General features: G+C 35.7%; 1 protein-coding gene and 1 pseudogene across 1 annotated transcript; one reads left to right on the top strand and one right to left on the bottom strand.

Annotated features, from left to right (window-relative positions):
• Window positions 1–7188: 7188 nt before the first annotated feature.
• On the bottom strand, window positions 7189–14684 carry LOC120138610 (annotated as a pseudogene).
• Window positions 14685–16836: 2152 nt separating this feature from the next.
• LOC120139033 (protein UXT homolog) lies at window positions 16837–19449 on the top strand. The gene is made up of 7 exons (XM_039154384.1): window positions 16837–16943; window positions 17056–17202; window positions 17311–17340; window positions 17499–17600; window positions 18333–18440; window positions 19165–19219; window positions 19300–19449. The coding sequence occupies exons 2-7, from the start codon at window positions 17111–17113 to the stop codon at window positions 19366–19368; spliced, it is 456 nt and encodes a 151-aa protein (XP_039010315.1). The 5' UTR covers window positions 16837–16943; window positions 17056–17110; the 3' UTR covers window positions 19369–19449.
• Window positions 19450–21129: the final 1680 nt, after the last annotated feature.

Here is a 21129-nt window from a genome sequence, read left to right as displayed (position 1 = left end):
TTTTGGACTTAAATTGAATTTATTCAAAGTTTTCAAAAATAATTCAAAGTCCTTAAAAGTGGATTTGAGCACAAAATGATTTTCACGTACAATAAGTATCGATATTGTTCTTATAGTATCGATACCTTATGAACAGTATCGATATTGTTCATATGGTATCGATACCAAAGGTAAAGGAAGTATCGATACTCACTAGGTAGTACCGATACTACCAACAATTTCTCAAATTTCAAAATGCAAAAATGGTACCGATACCCAAAGGAGTACCGATACTACTCTACATAGTAGTATCGATACCATAAGCATAGTATCGATACCATCAGGCCCCAACGGCTAGAAACGACAAGTTGATTTAAAAATAACAAAGTAGTATCGATACTCCCTTTAGCTTTGGTATCGATGAGTGATGATTCGATGAGAGTTCACCTCACTCGTGTTAAAAAAGCTTGTGATGGGTTGGCATCATGTGGAAGTGTGATTCCACAAGCCGAGCATGTTGAGAGCATATTGAAAGGATCGCCTTGAGAATACCAATCATTCGTGGCGGTTATAACAGCCATAAGATAATCTTTTACTCTTGAAATTGTGTATACTATGCTAATGGACGCATATACTTAATCGGATGGGTTTGATGGCCATCTTAATTTTATATCGATGAGCACGAATGTTGCCCAAGGTGCAGTTTTGAACAAATCAACTGATTCAAACTATCATCGTGATTATAAGGCTTCTCGGTCGTTTGTTTCTTATGGTGGACGATTGTGTGCGAGAGGTTGAGGTCGCGTCTATTGCAGTGTCAATTCTGTGCCAAAAACGAGCATCTCATTTATAGTTGTTGGCACCAGTTTGATAAGGAGTTCCTTGGTGTTACAACCAGTAATAGGCCTTATTCCAAAGACCAATCGAGAAATGCCTACTACTCCATGTGTGAGAATTGAAACATTGAGTGTAAGTGTTGTCATGCTCGGAGTAATGGATCTCAGGTGAACTCGCATCCTTAAGCTTTTGTCTCAACACCAGCTCGTGAATGTTGGGTGGTGGATTCTGGTGTTACACACCATGTTACACCTGATAGAGTAAATCTTGGTTATAAGGTTGACTATAATAATCCATGTAAGTTTATTGTTGGTAATGGGGTTGCTTTAGATGTTAAATTTGTTGATAGTATCAGGTTAATTTCTTCCTCTCGGACATTGCTATTAAATGATTTATTGCATGTGCCAAGAATAACCAAGAATATTCTCTCTATTTCAAAGCTTGATAGGGATAACAATGTTTTCTTTGAGTTTCATGCCCATGAGTGTTGTGTTCGTGGTGAAGTTTATGGTGTTGTGCTTCTTCGAGGGAAGGAAGATGGTGGTCTATATTCTTTTACTGTTAATCGCCAAATAGATGCTCACATGATGGCAGAAGCTAACTGATTGATTGCGTCTCTAGGCACCTATGAACTCTAGTATCGATGTTTGGGGCATCTCTCACATAATAGTTTAGTTAAAGTTTGTAAAGAACCAAATGTAAATATTTCAAACAATATGAATAAATCGTGTATTGTTTTCCACGTGGGAAAGAGTCACAAATTACTTTTTAACAATTCATGCACTGTGTATGACTCTCCTTTTTAGCTTGTGTTTACAGACCTATGAGGACCTACTCTTATTGTCTTGAACGAATTTAAGTATTACGTTACCTTTATTGATGTTTGCACGAGACATATGTGGTTGTATCTTCTGAAGGATAGGGCACAAGCCGTTACAACTTTAGGTTTGATTCAATTTTGTTGTTAAATTAGAATAGTAAATTATTGGTTAATTATTATATAATAATTGATTCGGATAAACTCACTGTTCGAGCTGACCGTGAAAGACATTTCGATCGTCGTTAGTTATTCTATCGATGTGTTTTTCTACCAAGTGTTATATTTTGTTTGTGAATTATCTGATTGTCTAACATTTTCTCAATTGATTGCGAGCATGATTGTGATGTGACATTTTTTAACTAGCAACTGATTCAGATAATAGTTTTTTTATATATGTTATTATGTCAAATTTCAAAAAATATATATATGATGCTTGTTGATTTATATGGCTCAAAATTTATGTTGTGCATTCAGACTTTAAAATTTATGTAAATATTTTTACATTCGGATTGGATCAGAATTTGGATATGTAACACACATCTCCCGTATACCTTTATGTATACGAGATACATATGTCATATCACTTTTAAAACAGTTTTCCATTTGAAAATCCGTATAATTTGTTTCATTTTATAAACCATTATAATTTACTTATAATTAAAACATGTGTTAAACTTACATATACAAATAAAAAGAGATGTTCCACATTTCCCCGTTTTACAATAGTTTAATTCAAAACTTTTCAGAGCGTTTTTACTAAACTTATTACATGCCAACTAAAATATATCAAAAGTAGACAGGTATGTCATACTATTATTGATAAAGCCACTCTGACTTAATGTCTGATGATCTCCTTACTCAGCTGGTATTCAACCTACGCGTGAAATAAACACATGTTAAGTATTACTTAGTGAGGCATACTTAATCATAAGCAACTTATAAACATAAATATAGGGTAATAATTCTAATATCGAGCAACTCTTTACAATTAATTGTAAACCTTGTAACTTTTCACCATTAGTGCTAATATGATAATTTACTCATTTTCTATTCATGTTCATTTATTAGAATGCACAAGTAGTGCCTATACAGTAATTCATCAACTCATGATGAATTTCGTGGGTTGCACATATAGTGTCTGTACGATTATTCATCAACTCATGATGAATCCCGTGGGTTGCACACATAGTGCATGTACGGTTATTCATCAACTAGTGATGAATCCCGTGGGTTTGCATACATAGTGCATGCACGGTTATTCATCAACTCATGATGAATCCTATGGGTTTGCACACATAGTGCATGTACGGTTATTCATCAACTCATGATGAATCCCGTAGGTTTGGACACATAGTGCCTGTACGGTTATTCATCAACTCATAATGAATCCCGTGGGTTTGGACACATAGTGTCTGTATGGTTATTCATCAACTCATGATGAATCTCGTGGGTTTACACACATAGTGCATGTACATTTATTCATCAACTCATGATGAATTATGTGGATTTGCACACATATATAGTGCCTGTAGTACACATAGTACTGATATATCATTGCAATATATATTTTTAACAACATATATTTATAACTCTTAATGTACATAATAAATGCACTCACCTGGCTTGTCTCACTACCATATCCAAAATAAAACCATGATCACTCAGGTAATTTGCCATTGCCCTTCGTTTTACTTGACTCGAGAACTTGATTTCGATCTACTCAAGCATCCATTAAATACATGTACAATATCAATTGTTAGTGTATTTCCTAACAATTAATTTTAAAAATTACTCAATAAAACTTATTATTAACTTTTCTACAACATTATCAACCTATCTAATAATTTCTGGCTCCTCAGTATCGATACCCATACCATGGTATCGATACTACCATACCATGGTACCAGTACTATGCTATGGTATCGATACCATTTTTACATTCTGTTTCGAAATGGTATCGATACCTTCCCTTCGGTATCAATACTCCCCCTTCAGTATCGATACTGATTAGATCAGTATGAATACTACCTAGCAAATTCATCATATTTTAGTCTTTAGTATCAGTACTGTTCTATCAGTACCAATACCCGTACCCAGAATTTTCAATTTTCAACCCGATTATCACTCGAATGGGGTTAAATTTCGTTATATATACACCATACAATGCTATTAAACTCTTCTTTAACTATCCATACTAACATTCCTTCATTTAGCCTCTTAAAACATCTAAAATCTTCCGAGAACAATCAATTCTAAGAATCACACCACTTTTCCTAATGTGTTCTTAATCCTATCTAATGCTTCTAATCTCTCATTTACCTCTTTGACAAGTCAAATCTACCAGTAAACATCCATAAACACTCCTATTTTAACATATCACTCAAAAACTCATTTTCTTCAATCTCTATTATCTCATTCATAACTTAGTTTTGATCCCTTTTAATCATTCCTTAAGCTTCTTGTATACTCAATGCTTCAAAACCCAACCAAAAATGAATTAATAAACTAGTAAATTGAAAACTCACCTTTGAGCTATGGAGGAGGGTTATGCACGAGAAAGAAGAGAAGAAAAAGAGTTGACCAAGTTAAATCCCCTTTTCCCCTTACTCTTTACTTTAATACCCTAAAAGAAATGAATTTTAAATTTATTTAACTCTAATTGACCAATATGTCCTTTTAATCCTCCATAACTACAATTTAGTTTAAATTATTCTTCCTAATTCATTCTCATCCTTTATCAATTAATCAAATATATTCTCAAATCTTAAATCATTTCAATAAAGTTCCTAATTCACTATTTGGGGCATTACAGGATATGTAAATCACGATGCCATATCATACTAGGTTAAGATTGATAGGGGAAGTTCAGTGCATTCACTTGACGAAGAACATGCCACTTCAGATTCAATGCCTCTTTCTTTATGGTAGACCCCACTTTGAATATGTGTTGTAGTTAGAGTGGTTTGGGGAACCTACTCTTCGGATGATATTTAAGACATATGTATGCATTTATATTTGTATTTCATTCGGACAATGAATATTATGACTCGCACTGTGGATATGTTTGTGTTTTGAACTTGTTTGTCTAATTGCACTTTAGAAACATACTAAGCTTAATAGCTTACACCCCAATACTTTTTTTTCTTTCAGGTACTCGTACTTAGGCAAATCGGTACATAAAGAACCAATTCACTTTTCACATAAAATTGTTACATTCAGTATAAAATTTTATTTCAAATTTTTATTTGAGAATTATTATATCTATTATTTATGTGATTTTGAGATTTTGGACAACATAAATTATTTCGAACTATTTTTGCATGTTTTGGAGAACATTTATTAATTATATGTTACATTATATTTTTCTAGGATATTTTATTCTAGTAATACTATGAAATATTGAATTTGAGAAATTATTTCTTATTTATAAAATTTATTTTTAATTTTGAAATGAACACGTTTTGCACGAGAGAAAAAGATTTCAATTGTGCCCTCTAGATTCGACCTATTTCTTCTAGGTTGGATTTAGGAGGTTACACTTAAGGATATTGGGGAGTTGAATTTTTTTCCTAGGCATTGAGGTTAAAAGATGTAAAGGTGAGCTTGTCCTCACTCCAATGAAGTATATCCTTAGGTTGCTGGAAAGGACGGATATGACAAACACCACACCAACTGTCACACCAATGGTGGGAACTTCAAAACTGAGTCAAAAAGCAAGTGCATTGTTGTCTGGTGCTCGTGAATATCAGAGTATAGTTGGAGCTCTCTTGTACGTCTTCCACAAAAGATCTATTGTTGCATTTAGTGTGAATAAGGCTACCTAGTACATGCATATGTCGTGTGGGTTTCATCTTGAATAGGGATGAGCACGGGGTGGGGCAGACTAGGTTTTTAGCTGCCCCGATCCGAACCTGAAAGCATATAACTAAAACCCAACCACACCCCGACCCAAAAAAATTTAGGTTTTTTTCTGCCCCAGACCTGCCCCAAATTATAAACTAAAACCTCGACATGACTCGACTCAAATATATTGATTTTTTAAAATAATTAAAATAATATATATAAATATATATTAATTAGGCCAGGTCGATGATTTTTCACCTGAAACCCAACCTCGACCCGCCCTAAAATTTTATACCATATGCACCGCCCCGAGTCTCAAAATTTTAAAAAAAGACCCCTATAGGGTCAGGTCATATCGGAACCCATCGAGTTTAGGTATTTTGACCATCCCTAATTTTGAAGCAATAAACAGGATACTCAGATATTTTGTTGATACCTTAAACTATGGGCTAACGTTCTCGACGACTGAAGAAGGGTTGAGAATCGTAACCTTTGCTGATGCAGATTGGAGAGGCAATGTAGACGATCGTAGGTCAGTTTCTGTTCATACAGTTTTTGTAGGAAAATATCATGTAATCTATAGCTCGAGGAAGCATAAACTGTGTTCAGGTCGACTATGGAGGCAGAAATCGAAGTGTATCAGACACATCTGCATAAGTGACTTGGGTCAGAGTGTTGTTTGTTGATTTGAGTGTGAAGCAGCATGAAGAGTCAATAATTTAGTGCAACAACACCAACGTTATTTCCATGAGTGCGAATTCAATTTACCATGCTCAGTCTAAACATGTGGATATGGATATTCATTTCATTCGCAAAAGGGTTGCTGCTAAACAACTTTGTGTTAGTTATGTTCCATCTGATCATCAAGTTGCCAATGATCTTATTAAACCCTTGCTTAAAGATGAGTTTGAAGTGTTTGAGGATAAGATTTGTGTCTTACCTTGGTAATGTAGAAGGAGTAAGAAGTCGAGAGAATATTGAAGATAGTTGTACGTAGTGACGAAGCCATTTAGGGCCTAGGGGCCATTGCCCCCAAAATTTTTTACCATTAAAAAAATAAGGATATTTTTTAATTTAGACCTTTAAATTTTGATTTATTTTAATTTATCCCCTTATTTTCTATCGTTAATTATACTTTGTGCTCTGAACTAAAATCATGGCTCGTTCTTGTTTGTACGTGATTTATGTGATATTAAGCAGTTAAAGATTATTAGCTGAGCAGTTAGGGTTAGCTATAGTCAACTATGTAGTCAGACTAACTGCACAAAGTTTCTATAAAAGTAATATACGTGTAATAGAGGAAACAAATATAATCATCACTTTATCGGAATCTCTGTAACTTTTACTAGTATTTCATCATATACCGATCTTTGTTGTGGGATAAAAAAAATTGGGCTAATTCATTAATTACTGTGTATATTTAAATATCAAAATCGTTGTTGGGTATTGGATGCACTTAATACATTTTGCAGAATAAAATATGCTTTTTATTCTAAAATCTAAATGAGTATGAAAAACACCATAAAATATTCAATTTTTGTGTGTGTGTACAATAAACTGGAAAAAGGACATGCTAGTAATTCGAGAGATTTACAAGGGTTGTTCCAAAAGAATCAGCCACAAGATCCCATGATTATCCGTACAGTAGAGAGGGTTCCAAATCCCCATGCCGATCTGTACTATCCACGTATCTCGGCGTTCTAAAAGGCTTAAAGCAAGTTGACCCTCACAGTCCCACCCTTCGTTTTCTGCTGAAATAACCGAGCTACCCTTTTGTTTAGATGCTTTTGCACTACGAAATTGGCCTCATCAAAAAGTGGTGCAACGCGAAATCCGAGGAAGCGTGCATCTTGTTCCCCCCCCCGGCTTTGTCGAAAAAGTAACTAAAAAACAATACAATAGTCACTAATATTATTATTTTGTAATAAATTACACATTTGGACCGTTAATTAACACCATTTAATTACATTGACACATAGTTCCATAACTAATGGAACAAAAACTTTAACTCCTAATAATATTTCAAATGTATCCAATGGAGGATCTAGAATTTTTTTTAAGGTGGACACATATATGTTAACAATATAAAATTTTTAAATGATGTAGACATAAATAAAATTTCAGGATGAACAACATCAATAAGACATGTCACTAATCGAAGAAAATTCATATTTCAAAATGGACAAAATAAAATTTCAAAGTGGACATCATCAATAAAATAGATGATTAATCGAAGAAAATTCGAATTTCAAAGTGAGCATGTGCCCACCCTAAACCCTAAGTAGATCCGCCACTGAATGTATCATATATATATATAAAGAGCATCTTTAATGACAACATTCAAGTACTATTGATGCCATTTTGCAGGTTATAAAGAAATAAAGAGATTTATATATTTTTTAGAAGAGAGTCAAAGTGTTTGGTCTAACTGTGTTAATAAGACCAGATGCCAAATGTTGTTAACTAAACCCTCCAAACGTATCACATTAGATTACTATGACTGTGATAATAACTATTAATGAATAAATGGTTGATTTATTACAAAATAATAACGTTGATGATTATTTTGTCATCTTTGAAATATTAAAACTAAAAAAAAATTATATATGTTTTATTAATCATTTATATAATTTACCTAAAAGATAATTAATTAGAGAAAAATGAATAATATTATAAGAATAAGGTTGTTTCAATAGGTACGAAATTTATATAGGTGTAGATAAAACATGAAGGTAACTCCACAAATTTTAGCTTGAAATCCAGATTCCCAAAGCGTTGGTCACCTCATACTCCTCTCGAAGGTACTCGTATATTTGAGCATGTCTTGCTTCTCTCCAAGCAATTTCTGATCTGGATAATGAAACAAAACCAACAATTTGGTTACAAATCCATCTCATGCTTGGTATTCAAACGCATTAAATGAATAAGAAACGGGAGCTGCCAGTCCTATTCACGACTAACTTCAACAAGAAAATCTTCGAATGACACGAGAGTTGAGGAGTGACATTTGGAGGAGGACCAGTTTCACGCCTGCTGAGCCAAGACATGTAATATCTCACCAATAGGCTGCATAATGTAACTTCAGAGCAAATCCTAGTTTCTTTGATGTTACTTTTCAAGTAAGAACTCTTGCATACCCAACTCTCTACCTATTTGGTGCCATTTGAAACCGATAATTACAAAATAATGTTAAGCCCGCCAACATTGATTTATAGGAGACATACTGAATACCAATACAAGATCCTACTCTGTAGAAGACCGACTTTAAGAATTACGTCAGCCAAATTTGAATTGGCTTTTCCAACAAGTTTAATGAGGCTTGTCCGATCCATTGTGAAAGTTGCAGTCTTTTCATTGCACCATTTATGTCAGCAAAACCTTCAACCATCCCATCAACCTGAGAGACATGGAGAAAGACCATAATCAATCTCCATACCTTGCAGAGTAACAGGCTTTCAAGCCGGGAATCATTTAGAATGGGAACTATGGTATCTATGCAAACACTTTTTCTTGTAACAAACTAAATATTTATGCTTCTGTGGAAATTTCTAGTAGTACCCGTGAAACAAAATAATCCAATGCAATGCTTCTCCCAAGAACACTTTCGATGTCGCGGATGCTATCAATGTCTAAAGCTTTAAGAACAATGTAGTCAGGTCCTCCCTGCATATCCTTTGTCAATAGTGGCAGTTGTTTTGCATTTTACGGTATAATCTAATGCAAACCGTCAAACATAGAACAGAAAATTAATTTATAATATAGGACATTGCATGTGCTTCAACCCGAAATGAAAGAAAAAAAGATGGAAAAAGAATTTACCACCTTTCCTCGTCTCTGTAAGCAATCCAGAGACATGTTTTCTAACCATTTCGAGGTGGCTCTTAACTTCATGGTCCTTAATGTTAAATAAGACCGTAGATCCATAGTGAAAAGCAACCATATAACGACAGCTGCTGGCTTTCCTTTTAATTCCAAGTGCCTAAAGTCAATTGGAGAAAATATATTGTTCAATCAAACAATACCAAAAGCTATTAGCAAACTTGGCAGATTCTCACGAAGATAACACTTCAAATTCATCTTAAAATGTTAGTCAACTCGTACCATTCTTAATGAACAGCACCGCATTTGCAACTTGGTTAATAGAGGAATTGAGTATTGAACTGTAGAAGAGATAAAGGTAGCCAGAGGGAAAGAATGAAAAATAACCCATGATGTTAAGGAAACAATCATAATCAAATTTCAACATCACAAAGACTACTTGCTTGTATGCATGCCCAATGTTGAGAGAACTTGTAACAGTCAGGTAAGCCTTAAAACCGATCATTAGTAGGACCTAATACACCTCTAACGATTCAAAACAATAAATTTCTCAATGATCAAGGAAATGGCTACAAGCAAAATCTCCTTCAAACGGGAAATTGCTGAATAGTGAGAATATAAGCACGCATGGGCACGTTTAACTGAAGTAGAAAAAAAATCTTTTGATAAACATCTAACAATAATATCTGGAGGGAAATCACAAAATCTGAGGGCAATATGATTTGATGAACGAGGTATAACGTTGCTTAAATTCTCAGCTTGCATACTCTTCAAATTGATACTGCCAAAACCATAAGTCTGAGAAAAACCAACCCACCAACAATTAAAAAGTAATACAACTAACTGTACAAAAGGCGAAGGCATTGAAACATTCTATCCAGAAACACCTAAAGCTTCGAATTAAAAACACTGAATATTAGGAAGCAAACCTGGTGCAAAGGAAATAAGCTTTCATGGGTATCTTGCTAAAAATTGACTTTTAGGTGTCTTAATTATACCTCTAATTGACTTTTAGTGCCTAAAGATTTTTTCTTTAAAATTAAGTGTCTAATGTTTTAATGTTATACTTTTAGGTGTTTAGACTGCAATGATCGTTATCTAACACGTATCACGCATATAAAATTTTAAAAAAACATTTGAAAAAGATGCACTTTTAGATTCCTAAACTATATCTTAAATTGACTTCTAGTGCCTAAAGATTTTTTCGTTAAAAATAGATGTCTAAAGTTTTCTCCTTTACACTTTTAGGTTAATAACATTATATATATTTTTTATTTTTATAATGATAAAAATATTATTTTTTATAAAAATTTTCAAAGAGAAATCAAATCCTCCCTGCGTCGTCCCTCTTCCTCTCATCCCCTATCACCAACGACGACAAAAGGTCACCACTGGCTGGGTTTTGCTTAGAGCAAGGCGAAGAACTCAATGATGGCGGTCATGTAATGTAAGACTAGTTGTAGTCGTCAAAATCGTTGAAAAACTACGAAGAAAAACTTAAAAAACTAGCGACCCTTCGCAGTGCTTTTCATGACAATCGACTCAGTTTCGCGATGGGTTGGGGGCTGGGTTTTGATCAGGTTAAGGGACGACTTTGATGGTGTCAACGATGACTGCCAAAGACCAACTGTGGGCGATCGACGGTGGAATTTTGGGTTTCCTTTTTGTTTTAAATTATAATATTAATTTTTTAAATATTTTTTGAAATTTTATATGTGTGACGCGTGTCAGATAATAACCAAATTTAACGTGGTCATTACGGTTCATGTACCTAAAAATGTAATGGTGGGAACGATTGACACCTATTTTTAACGAAAAAATTTTAGGAGCCAAAAGTTAATTTGAGGTACAATTTAGGCACCTAAAAGTGTATCAAGCCTTAAAATATAAAAGGTAAACTACATAAATGACCATGTAATTATAGGTCAAGTCACGAAATGACCATCATTTTCAAATTTACGACAATAATATCACTGAACTATTTAAATGAGTTCAAAATAGCCACATAGCGTTAACATTTAACATATGTGTTTACGTCGAAGTTAAAAATTAATATAATTAAGGTGCGGGTCCTTGTAAAGTTACGTATTAGCGGCACTGACACACTGCTTTGTTTTCTTCCATTTTGATCACTACTTTTATATGATTTGTTTCATTGGATTTTCATTTAATCTAATTTGATCATGATTTTCTTTTTTAATTTGTCTAATGCCTTAATTTGGGCATTAACTTCAAAATCTTTTATTCTAGTCATGTATTAAATTTGTAGATTAAATCCCCTAGATTTTATATTTAATCAATTTGATCACCAAGATTAACTTTAATTCTTAATTATTAATTAGGTCCTAATTTCAATTTAATTTAATAAATTTATTTCTCCAATCAAATTGTGACACATGTCACAATCTTATGATTATAATTTGAATAGGCTTAAATTTATATTTTCCCCCTGAACTATACCTTTTTACCGAGTTGTCCCTTAAAGTATTTTTCGGGATGTTTTGCCCCCTCAACTATAAATTGTTACTCCGTTTACCCAAATTGTTAACCCCATTAAAAAATACAAACCAATCAGAACACGCTACATCACCTCCTAACTTTTAGTTTTATCTAAATAAAATAAAATACCAAAATTAACCTCATCTCTTTTCCCCAACCTCACCTTCACCGTAATACCACACCTTTCCCTAACCCTCAACACACCTCTGTTTCCCTTTCTCCATTGAATTTGTAGATTAAATCCCCTAGATTTTATATTTAATCAATTTGATTACCAAGATTAACTTTAATTCTTAATTCTTAATTAGGTCCTAATTTCAATTTAATTTAATAAATTTATTTTTCCAATCAAATTGTGAAACATGTCACAATCTTATGATTATAATTTGAATAGGCTTAAATGTATATTTTCCCCCTGAACTATACCTTTTTACCGAATTGTCCCTTAAAATGTTTTTAGGGATGTCTTGCCCTTTCAACTATAAATTGTTACTCCATTTGCCCAAATTGTTAACCCCATTAAAAAATACAAACCAATCATTACATCACCTCCTAACTTTTAGTTTTATCTAAATAAAATAAAATACCAAAATTAACCTCATCTCTTTTCTCCAACCTCACCTTCACCGTAATACCACGTCTTTCCCTAACCCTCAACACACCTCTGTTTCCCTTTCTCCATTGAAGGAGACCTTGAAAATTTCAGGCTATTGTGTGTATCTTGAGGATAACCTCATTTCTTGGTGTTCAAAGAAACAATGATCTGTTTCCTGTTCCACGGCAAAGGTCAAGTATTGGGGTATTGCAGATGTTGTATCTGGACTTATTTGGATGCAAGCTTTGCTAAGTGATATGGGGGCTAAACTCACGATATAATGCTTTCAAAATAAATAATTCACGAGATAATGCACTCCCCATATTATTTGCTGAAATAGGGTGAAATCCACAGTGTGGCCGTAGGTCGCAATGCCTTCCGGGTGACCTACTACGTCGCCATGGCTTCCCGGCTAGCTGCACAGAGATAATGGATGTCTGCATGTGCCATGCACGTCCCCAACACCCAACAAAGGTCGCCATGCACTCCCCAACACCCCAACACAGGTCGCCATGCACTCCCAGCGACCTACAAGGTCGCCATGCACTCCCAGCGACCTACAAGGTCGCAATGCACTCCCAGCGACCTTGTAGGTCGCCAAGCAGTCCCGACGACCAAGCTTGGTTGTTTTCATGTTGATCCTCGTCATATTGCTTGCATCCTTGGTTTTTTTCATCTACGTGGTCACCATGAAAGGCTCGGGCCACCTCGAACCGAGTCGGGCTTACTTGGAATATCGTCTTGAAGATTTTTCGAGTTGGCTTCAACGGAGAGTTCGAAGTTCTTACAAATGGGGTGAATTCAATAATGGCTGCAACGAATGCACAAGGGAGCATGGTTAAGTTTGGTCGCCAGTGAGCAGGGTTAAGTTTGGTTGCCAGCTTGGTCGCCGGGACTGCTTGGTGACCTATAAGGTCGCTGGGAGTGCATGGCGACATGTGTTGGGGTGTTGGGGACTTGCATAGAACATGCAGACGTCCAGGGAAGCCCATGCGACGTAGTAGGTCGCCCGGAAGGCATGGCGACCTACGACCACTGTGGATTTCACCCTATTTCAACAAATAATATGGGGAGTGCATTATCTCGTGAATTATTTATTTTGAAAGCATTATATCGTGAGTTTAGCCGTGATATGGGTGTCAACTGTACTACGACACTGGTTGTGTGGATCGATAGTACAACTGCAGCAGCAATGAGCGCTAATCCTATTTTTCATGCTCGCTCCAAGCCTGTAGAATTCGAAGTTCATTTCGTTTGATAGAAAGTTGCGGATAAACTAGTATGTATCAATTATGTCCCAGGGTGATTTCAATTGGCTTCCCAAATCGACGTTCTCTTCTTTTCAGCAGCAGCTCAATGTTTGAGTTGTGCTAGTTTATTTCAAGCTTTACTATGTAGGGTGAATGTTGAGCAAAGAATAGCCTCGTGTTAAATTGTTGAGAGAAGTTGTTAGTGTGTGTGGGACCAAGCTATTGGGGTGCATGGATAGCGTGCGGTAGTTGGTGGAGTGTGAGATAAGTGTGACCTAAGGCCTATATAATTAAAAAAATCAAATAAAATTTAAAAAAGTTAGGTTAAAAAATTGAGAAAAAAGATTTCATCGATACTTTCACAATTTTTTAAAGGCTTAAAGTATACAAAAGGTATCCAACATATGTTTATTTTTTTTAATTCAGTGTTTAACGTTTTTTTATTCCAGTTTGATACCTAACGTTACATTTTGTAACTCAAAACTGGGTCACACCGTGACGGACCGTTAATTTTAACCGTTAATCTATTAAAAATGCCACATGATTTTTTTTAATATTAAAAAATCTTCTTCTTCTTCTCTTTTATCGTCTCCAGCTTGGATTTCCAGTTATGGCGCGATGAACCGACGAGCAATGCGTATTGTTTCGGTAACTGAGGCATCGTACACACTCTACTTGAGCAACTCTCTTCGACGCCGTCTTTCATTTTACTTTCTTCCATCAACTCGCGTATAAACTCATCTGAAACTCGTATTCTCAAACGACCCGGACTCACTCTTTTCGACGTGGAGATTTGCACAACAGTAGCTTCAGGGAAACAGAAGTGAATGCTAGGAGGAGGAAGAAGAAGAGGAAGAGAAATACTACAACTGCAGCCGTTGCCACGAGAAGCAAAGCTCATCATGCAGCAACCTTCTCTGTGCCTTCGAAAGTGATTTCCTCTGTCACAACTACGTTCTTCTTCCCAACCCTTGATACTCGTCTCCCGTTTGGGTAACTTTTGTATATTTAAGCCAAACAAGTCAACAACAGACTTTACCATGCTGGAGAAAATTTCAGACTAGCTGGCAACAAGATTTGAAACAGACAAACAAACATAAAAGATTATTCATCGAACATGTCAACAACAGACAACAATCTCTTGGAAATCAATGATAAATGTCTTTGATATATAATAATAAACATCCTAATAATAATCTCATCAAATCTTTGATGAACATTATATTTTTTACCATCTCTACAGCTCTACAACACAAGAATTTAAACCAACTTTGAAGGGCTGAGTTGAACATAAAATTGGTGTATAACTGGAACTTAAATGACTGTAAAACTTGTTTTCCATGTCCCTTTGGTAAACCCTGAATGCCAACTTAAAAACAAACCAGCTTTGTTCAGGCTATGGCTGGTAATAACCCATTTTGCCTGAGCAATGCCACGGGTGAAGGTTCGCGTCCACGGAACTAAACAAATATCTGGATGTGTAACATCATCTCGTGTTAAGGAGATTCAAATGGAAGAACTCTAGGAAAAGAAACTTAAGGTTTTCTCATTGTTTCTAAGAAAGGGAAAGAAACAGAAACATTAAATAATTTTTTTTCAGAATTATGAATCTCTATACAATTTGTATAAACTAACCTCCATTTGTGCTTTTCCACCTCCAAGAGTAAGAATAGTCTCTAGGAACTTGCGCCCGGTTTCTTTAACAGCCTGTCATAATACTGCCGATCAAAGGATCATGCCCTTTCTGTTTAAAAAACGAATATATACTAGCAATAACTGCATCATATATCACCACTGCAGATGAGGATCTGCACTCAATAACATGTTTGCTCATCCTATAATATAGCAGCACGCAGACGAGGATCTGCACTCTTTTAAATTAATAAAACATACAAAAGACTGCAAAACACCAATCCTGAGAAGGCTTTGCAACCTCCATACCTTGTTGTCTTCTAATCCAGCGTCCTCAAAAGCAGAGAAAGCATCTGCAGCCAACACTTCCGCCCACTGCGAAATAGCATTTTGAAAGAAGAATGAGGAGGGTTTATAAGTTTATATAGTATTCCTCTGATAGGTTCCAACCACGAAATTTCAAAACATGTTTCCACAGAAGTTTTATAAGAAGAGACTAAAAAATGATAGAAGTATACCTTGTAGGCATCCAGCAGCATATCCAGCTGACGTTCACAGAAGTCAATCAATTCAAAAATCTGCTACGTGAAATCGTATTCATAAAAAGTACATGAGGGGCGGGAAGAAGAAGAAGCAAACCTGCAAATATATGATTGAAAGAACAAAGAACTCTATCTTCCGGTAATGGGGAGAAGAAGAAAGTAGTTGTAGCCGAGGAACTCACTTTCGAAGGCACAGAGAAGGTTGCTGCATGACGACCTTTGCTGCTCGTGGCGGCGGCTGCGGTTGTAGTATTTCTCTTTCTCTTCTTCTTCCTCTTCCTCCTAGCGTTTACTTATGCTTTTATTGTTGTGCAAATCTCCACCTCGAAAAGAGTGAGTCCGGGTGTTTGAGAATACGAGTTTCCGATTAGTTTATACGCGAGTTGATGGAAAAAAGTAAAATAAAAGACGGCGTCGAAGAGAGTTGCTCAAGTAAAGTGTGCACGATGCCTCAATTGCAGAAACAATACGCGTTGCTCGTCGATTCGTCGCGTCATAACTGAAAATTCAGGTTGGAGACGATAAAAGAGAAGAAGAAAAAAGAAAAAGATTTTTTAATATTAAAAATAAGCCACGTGGCATTTTTAATATATTAACGGCTAAAATTAACGGTCCGTCACAGCGTGACCCATTTTGAGTTATGGAATGTAACGTAAGATACCAAACTGGAACGAAAAAAAGTTAGATACTGAACTGAAAAAACGGACATACGTTGAACACCTTTTATATACTTAAGCATTTTTTTAAAAATGTTACGACATTTTCATTATTATTTTTAAATATAGATAATATACCATAATATCATTACATAATTAACAAAGGGATGACCAAAAGTAGAGTTATATTAAAGTTGAGCAGTTAAATTAAAAATTTTAAAATATAGTGAGCCAAACAGTTATAAGGTCAAAATTTATTGATGAAATACGAAATAATTGAAATCTGTAATTTAGCCTTATATTATTTAAGACATTTCGGCGGGTTTGGGCTTCAAATGCAACTCAAGTTGATACTAATACCAGCTGCGGGTTATTATCGCTGAAAAAGTTGATTGTTTTTTTTCTTGCTTTCCCTTCGTTTGTTAACTTTGTGAACATTCGGAGAAGTTCAATCGACAGGCCCTCAACCTGGTTAGTACTTTTGCGTTCAAAGTTCCTTACTGTTTTTCCCCTTTTATGTTTTATATGCAGTATACCAAAAAAGCGTATGCCCTTTATCCGTTCGATGAAACGTCTGAAACAGAATTTCGCTGAAGCCCAAGTGGAAAATTGGTAAATTTTTTTATCGGGCAGAAAAAATGAGCAGCTTACGCCAGGATAAAATACAGAAGTTTGAAGAATTTGTTGATCGCCGCCTTAAACCGGATCTTGTTCGTGCTATTGGTGAACGGTATGAAGTTTTTTCTCTACTAATGTTTTGTCTGATTATATATATATATGAACAGAAAAAAAGGGTGTATCAACATTGCTGATTATATTTTCCCCCATACTTTTGCAGGGATAAGGTTTTTGACCAGCAAAAAATTTTGTATCCTTTTATTTAGAGACGAGTTCTTTCCCTCCCAAATAAGGACACAATATCTTAAAAAAAAAATCTGTGCTAGATCATTTCCCTTGATTGGGTTTCTTTTTTTCTTGCTGAAAGATATAGCTTTATATACGTCTACTTGACACTTTGTCCTGTAGCTCGGATTTGCGGAAAAACATAGAAAATTTAGAGAGAAACAGTGTAACTAATCTTCGGACATTGGTCAATCTTGGTTCTGAAGTGTACATGCAAGCAGAAGTGTAAGTCTTCTGTGGACTATGTCCATTGTTTTTGGTGTCTTAGCATATACCCGTGTCTAGTTGCTTACACACTTACTCCATTATTCCTTTCAGCATAACAATTTACTGCAATTTATGCATTGTGTAGTGTTTTTCACACTCTCCTCATTTTCGTTTCAGTTAATAGGCCTTCTACTTGCTGCATTCAAGAATAGAGTTGTTCAACAACCGGTAAGGTATTCTTTTCCTGGGTTCCTATGTGTGGTTTTAGCCTTGGGGTTTTGTCTCCCGACCCTTAGGTGCCAGGAGCACCCTGTTGATGTAAACCACAATTCTTGGATTGTTTGGAGAGCCACGGAACGCTCACACCAAGGGGAACTTATATCGCTCATGGTGGGGTTCAATGCCATGTCCTTGCGCTTAAAGGGCATTTTCAATGGCACCATGAGCAAGATAAGTTCCTGTTGGTGTGAGCGTTCTGCGTCTCCAAAAAATCTCCACAAATCTCCAAACGGCCCAAGGATCGTGTTCTACATCGACAGGGTGCTCCTAGCACCCTCCTAAGAGTCAGGAGACACAATTCCGGGGCTAAAACCACACATAGGCTCCCCAGGAAAACAATACCTTACCAGTGTTGTTGGGGTTCCGACCGAATAACCGAGAAATCCCTCAACATTGTGTGCTATCTATTTATATTAATTTTGATGTTTGTGTGCTTGTGGTGTTTTGGGGACTTCCTTTTGACGTTTACAGGCCAGATACACAACGTATATTTGTGGATGTCGGACTTGGGTTCCATGTGGAGTTCACCTGGTCAGAAGCATTGAAGTTCATCTCATTGAGGGAGGAAAAGCTTGAGAGGTATATATGATTTTTCTTAAATTGATCAAGCTGCTTTGTTTGTCTCTTATTTGCTTATAGCCTTAAGCACAGAACTACTTATCAGTTCTCATAGCCTACTTCTTTCTAATCAGTCAGAATTTACTGAAATGCTACGAATGATTCTCTCATTGTGGAACCTAACATGTTCTGCAAGGATCATCAGTTCAATATCCCTATGGTATCCATCGATGCCACTATAACAGGAATCTTAAGACTTCATCCATCATCTCCTATATTTCCAGTATGATGGATTGAAAAGTTGGTTTTGCCAAACTCAACTTTTTCTTCATCGCTTTAGGTGTTAATTTGGCCTCAATCATCAAGATAGTTCCATAGTTGAGGTCATGGTTTTAAAAAACGGTCCGCGACCGCGATTTCGGCCGCGATATAGCGGTTTCGCCGCCGTCCCAGTTACCCGCGACGGCCGCAATAGCATCCGCGATGGCTGCAATAGCGCTCGCGACGGCCGCAATCACGGTAAATCCGAAATAACCGAAAACGCGACCGCGACCGTGATTTGAAACCCTGGTTGAGGTTAAAGTTGAATGAACACAAATAGGCTTTAGCCTCTGCAATGAAATATGATCTAAGATTCAAACCCTTCACATGTTAAGCTGAGATTTACCGAATTGTACAGCTTATTCTCAACTTATTCTTTTGTCTTTCACTCAAGTGATGTTTGTTTTTCAATTGCACTATGCAGCCAAATAGAGGAGTATACCAGCTTAATTGCATCAATTAAAGCACAGATTAAGCTGGTATATTTTAAAGATTTGTAGTCATGGGTGACCGTTTTGTTTTGGTTGGCATTAGCAATGATCATATACACTCACTGCAGGTTTGTGAAGGAATTCGAGAGTTGCTTCAGATCCCGGAAGAGAAAACTGCCGAAGGGCGCATTTTTTAGCATCCGCAACTAGAATGTGTATGAATTCTGTTATCTTAATGAGTAACATTGCTTCTTGAGAGTAATGGAATAGAGTACAACGAAGCTGAATTTCTTCGCTTAATCCCATTTTCCACTGATGCTACTTTTGCATTCAATTTGCACAAAGGTTTTCGCATTGATCTGTTTCGAACAAGGATTTTCTTCAACAAACGTTGATTACTAGTCAATTAACAATTTTCATTCAAGTACAAGGCATGTTGCCCCAAAATGAAACAGAGTTAAAGACTTAGAAGAAAAAAGAAATGAGTCAAAGTGATTATTTTATCATTCATTATTGGTTAATTTTAACATTATACCTTTTTCTTTGTGTGTTTGGGTCTTGGATGGGTTTAAGTTAGTTTCTTGGTTAGGGTCAATTCTTTGGGCAAAGTAGACGGATTTGAGAGTGCGGGAGAATTAATGAGTCTACACGCTACTCAGCTTATTTAATCCTAGATAACAATGTCACATGCAAAAGCTATTTGGCCTTGGAAGGTGTTTTTCACCTACAAACTATTGTTATTCTCCGCTAGTTAAATTTATATTTCGAATAAAAAATATGTAATATAGATAAATTTTTATATATTATAAATTTAAAAAGTAAAATCATATCGGATCAGGAGATCAAAACTAGACAAAATTTTAAGTTTAATGATAATTTTGGAAAAAAAAAGATATTTGAGTGATTAAATGGAATTGCATGAATAGTTAAATAACTAAATATATAATTTATCCTTATGTTTTTTAATTAACGGTTTTGGGGAAAATGAGATAACAATGAAAATTTTAGGGAGTAAAATATCTCAAAAAATATTTTAGAGAACAATTTGATACAAAGTACATAATTTACGAGACAATGATGTATTCTTTTTTAATGCTAAGGAGAAGAAACACACCAAAATCCTATGTTGATCTAAGTTTCACCATGCCTGCATCCATCCATGTCGTCGTGGTACAATTCAACAACCTGCACCGATGACTGCTGAAAATAGCTCACTCCCGACCTGTCATTACGAGCTAATTTGGGTAAACTATCTGCTATGGTATTGAATTTTCGAGGCGTATGGACAACCGACAGCCTCGACTCTCCAAGATCGCTTCATATATCCAAAATATGTGGAACTAACGACGAACCTACGCTCAAGCTCATTTCATCTTTAACTCCGACACGACATCACTACAGTCCGTTTCGACCACCACTGCTGGAAGTTGCAATCCCCACACTATTCGTAAGCCTTCAAGCACAACACCCCCCCCCCCCACCAAAAAAAAAAAAATCGAAAACTGAGCTGCAACCAATTGATTTAGCATAGTCCATAACCCAAATGCCACTGTCACCCCGAATGACCCCTCCACATTACGTTATTCCCGTATTCCGCACACAATGATGTATTTAATTAAGCCTATTAAAGAATAACACTATAAGGATACGCTTTTATTTCTTTTATACGAATTTTAAATAACATAATTAAAAACTATTTAAAATAAATTATAAAAGATTTTTTTAATAAAAGAATACACGAATGAAAGGAGGAACCGCATTAATGGTGCGTACAAGTTGCAGGTAGAAGGCAATGAATGTTAATCTGTTCATCAACCAGCTTCCCTCCCATTGAATGCACACCCTTAAATAATTTAATTACGACATTTTACCTACTGATAATGCCAGTAGAAATTAATGCCAAATTGGGAAAAATTATTATCAAGAAAGAAAAAGTATAATGTAAGTTGAAATAAACC

The sequence above is a fragment of the Hibiscus syriacus genome, unplaced genomic scaffold (genome assembly GCF_006381635.1).
Source record: "Hibiscus syriacus cultivar Baekdansim isolate YM2019G1 unplaced genomic scaffold, ASM638163v2 tig00002237_pilon, whole genome shotgun sequence".
NCBI lineage: Eukaryota > Viridiplantae > Streptophyta > Magnoliopsida > Malvales > Malvaceae > Hibiscus > Hibiscus syriacus.
Note: the sequence above shows the minus strand (reverse complement) of the source record. Positions and strands in the feature narration are given on the sequence as shown.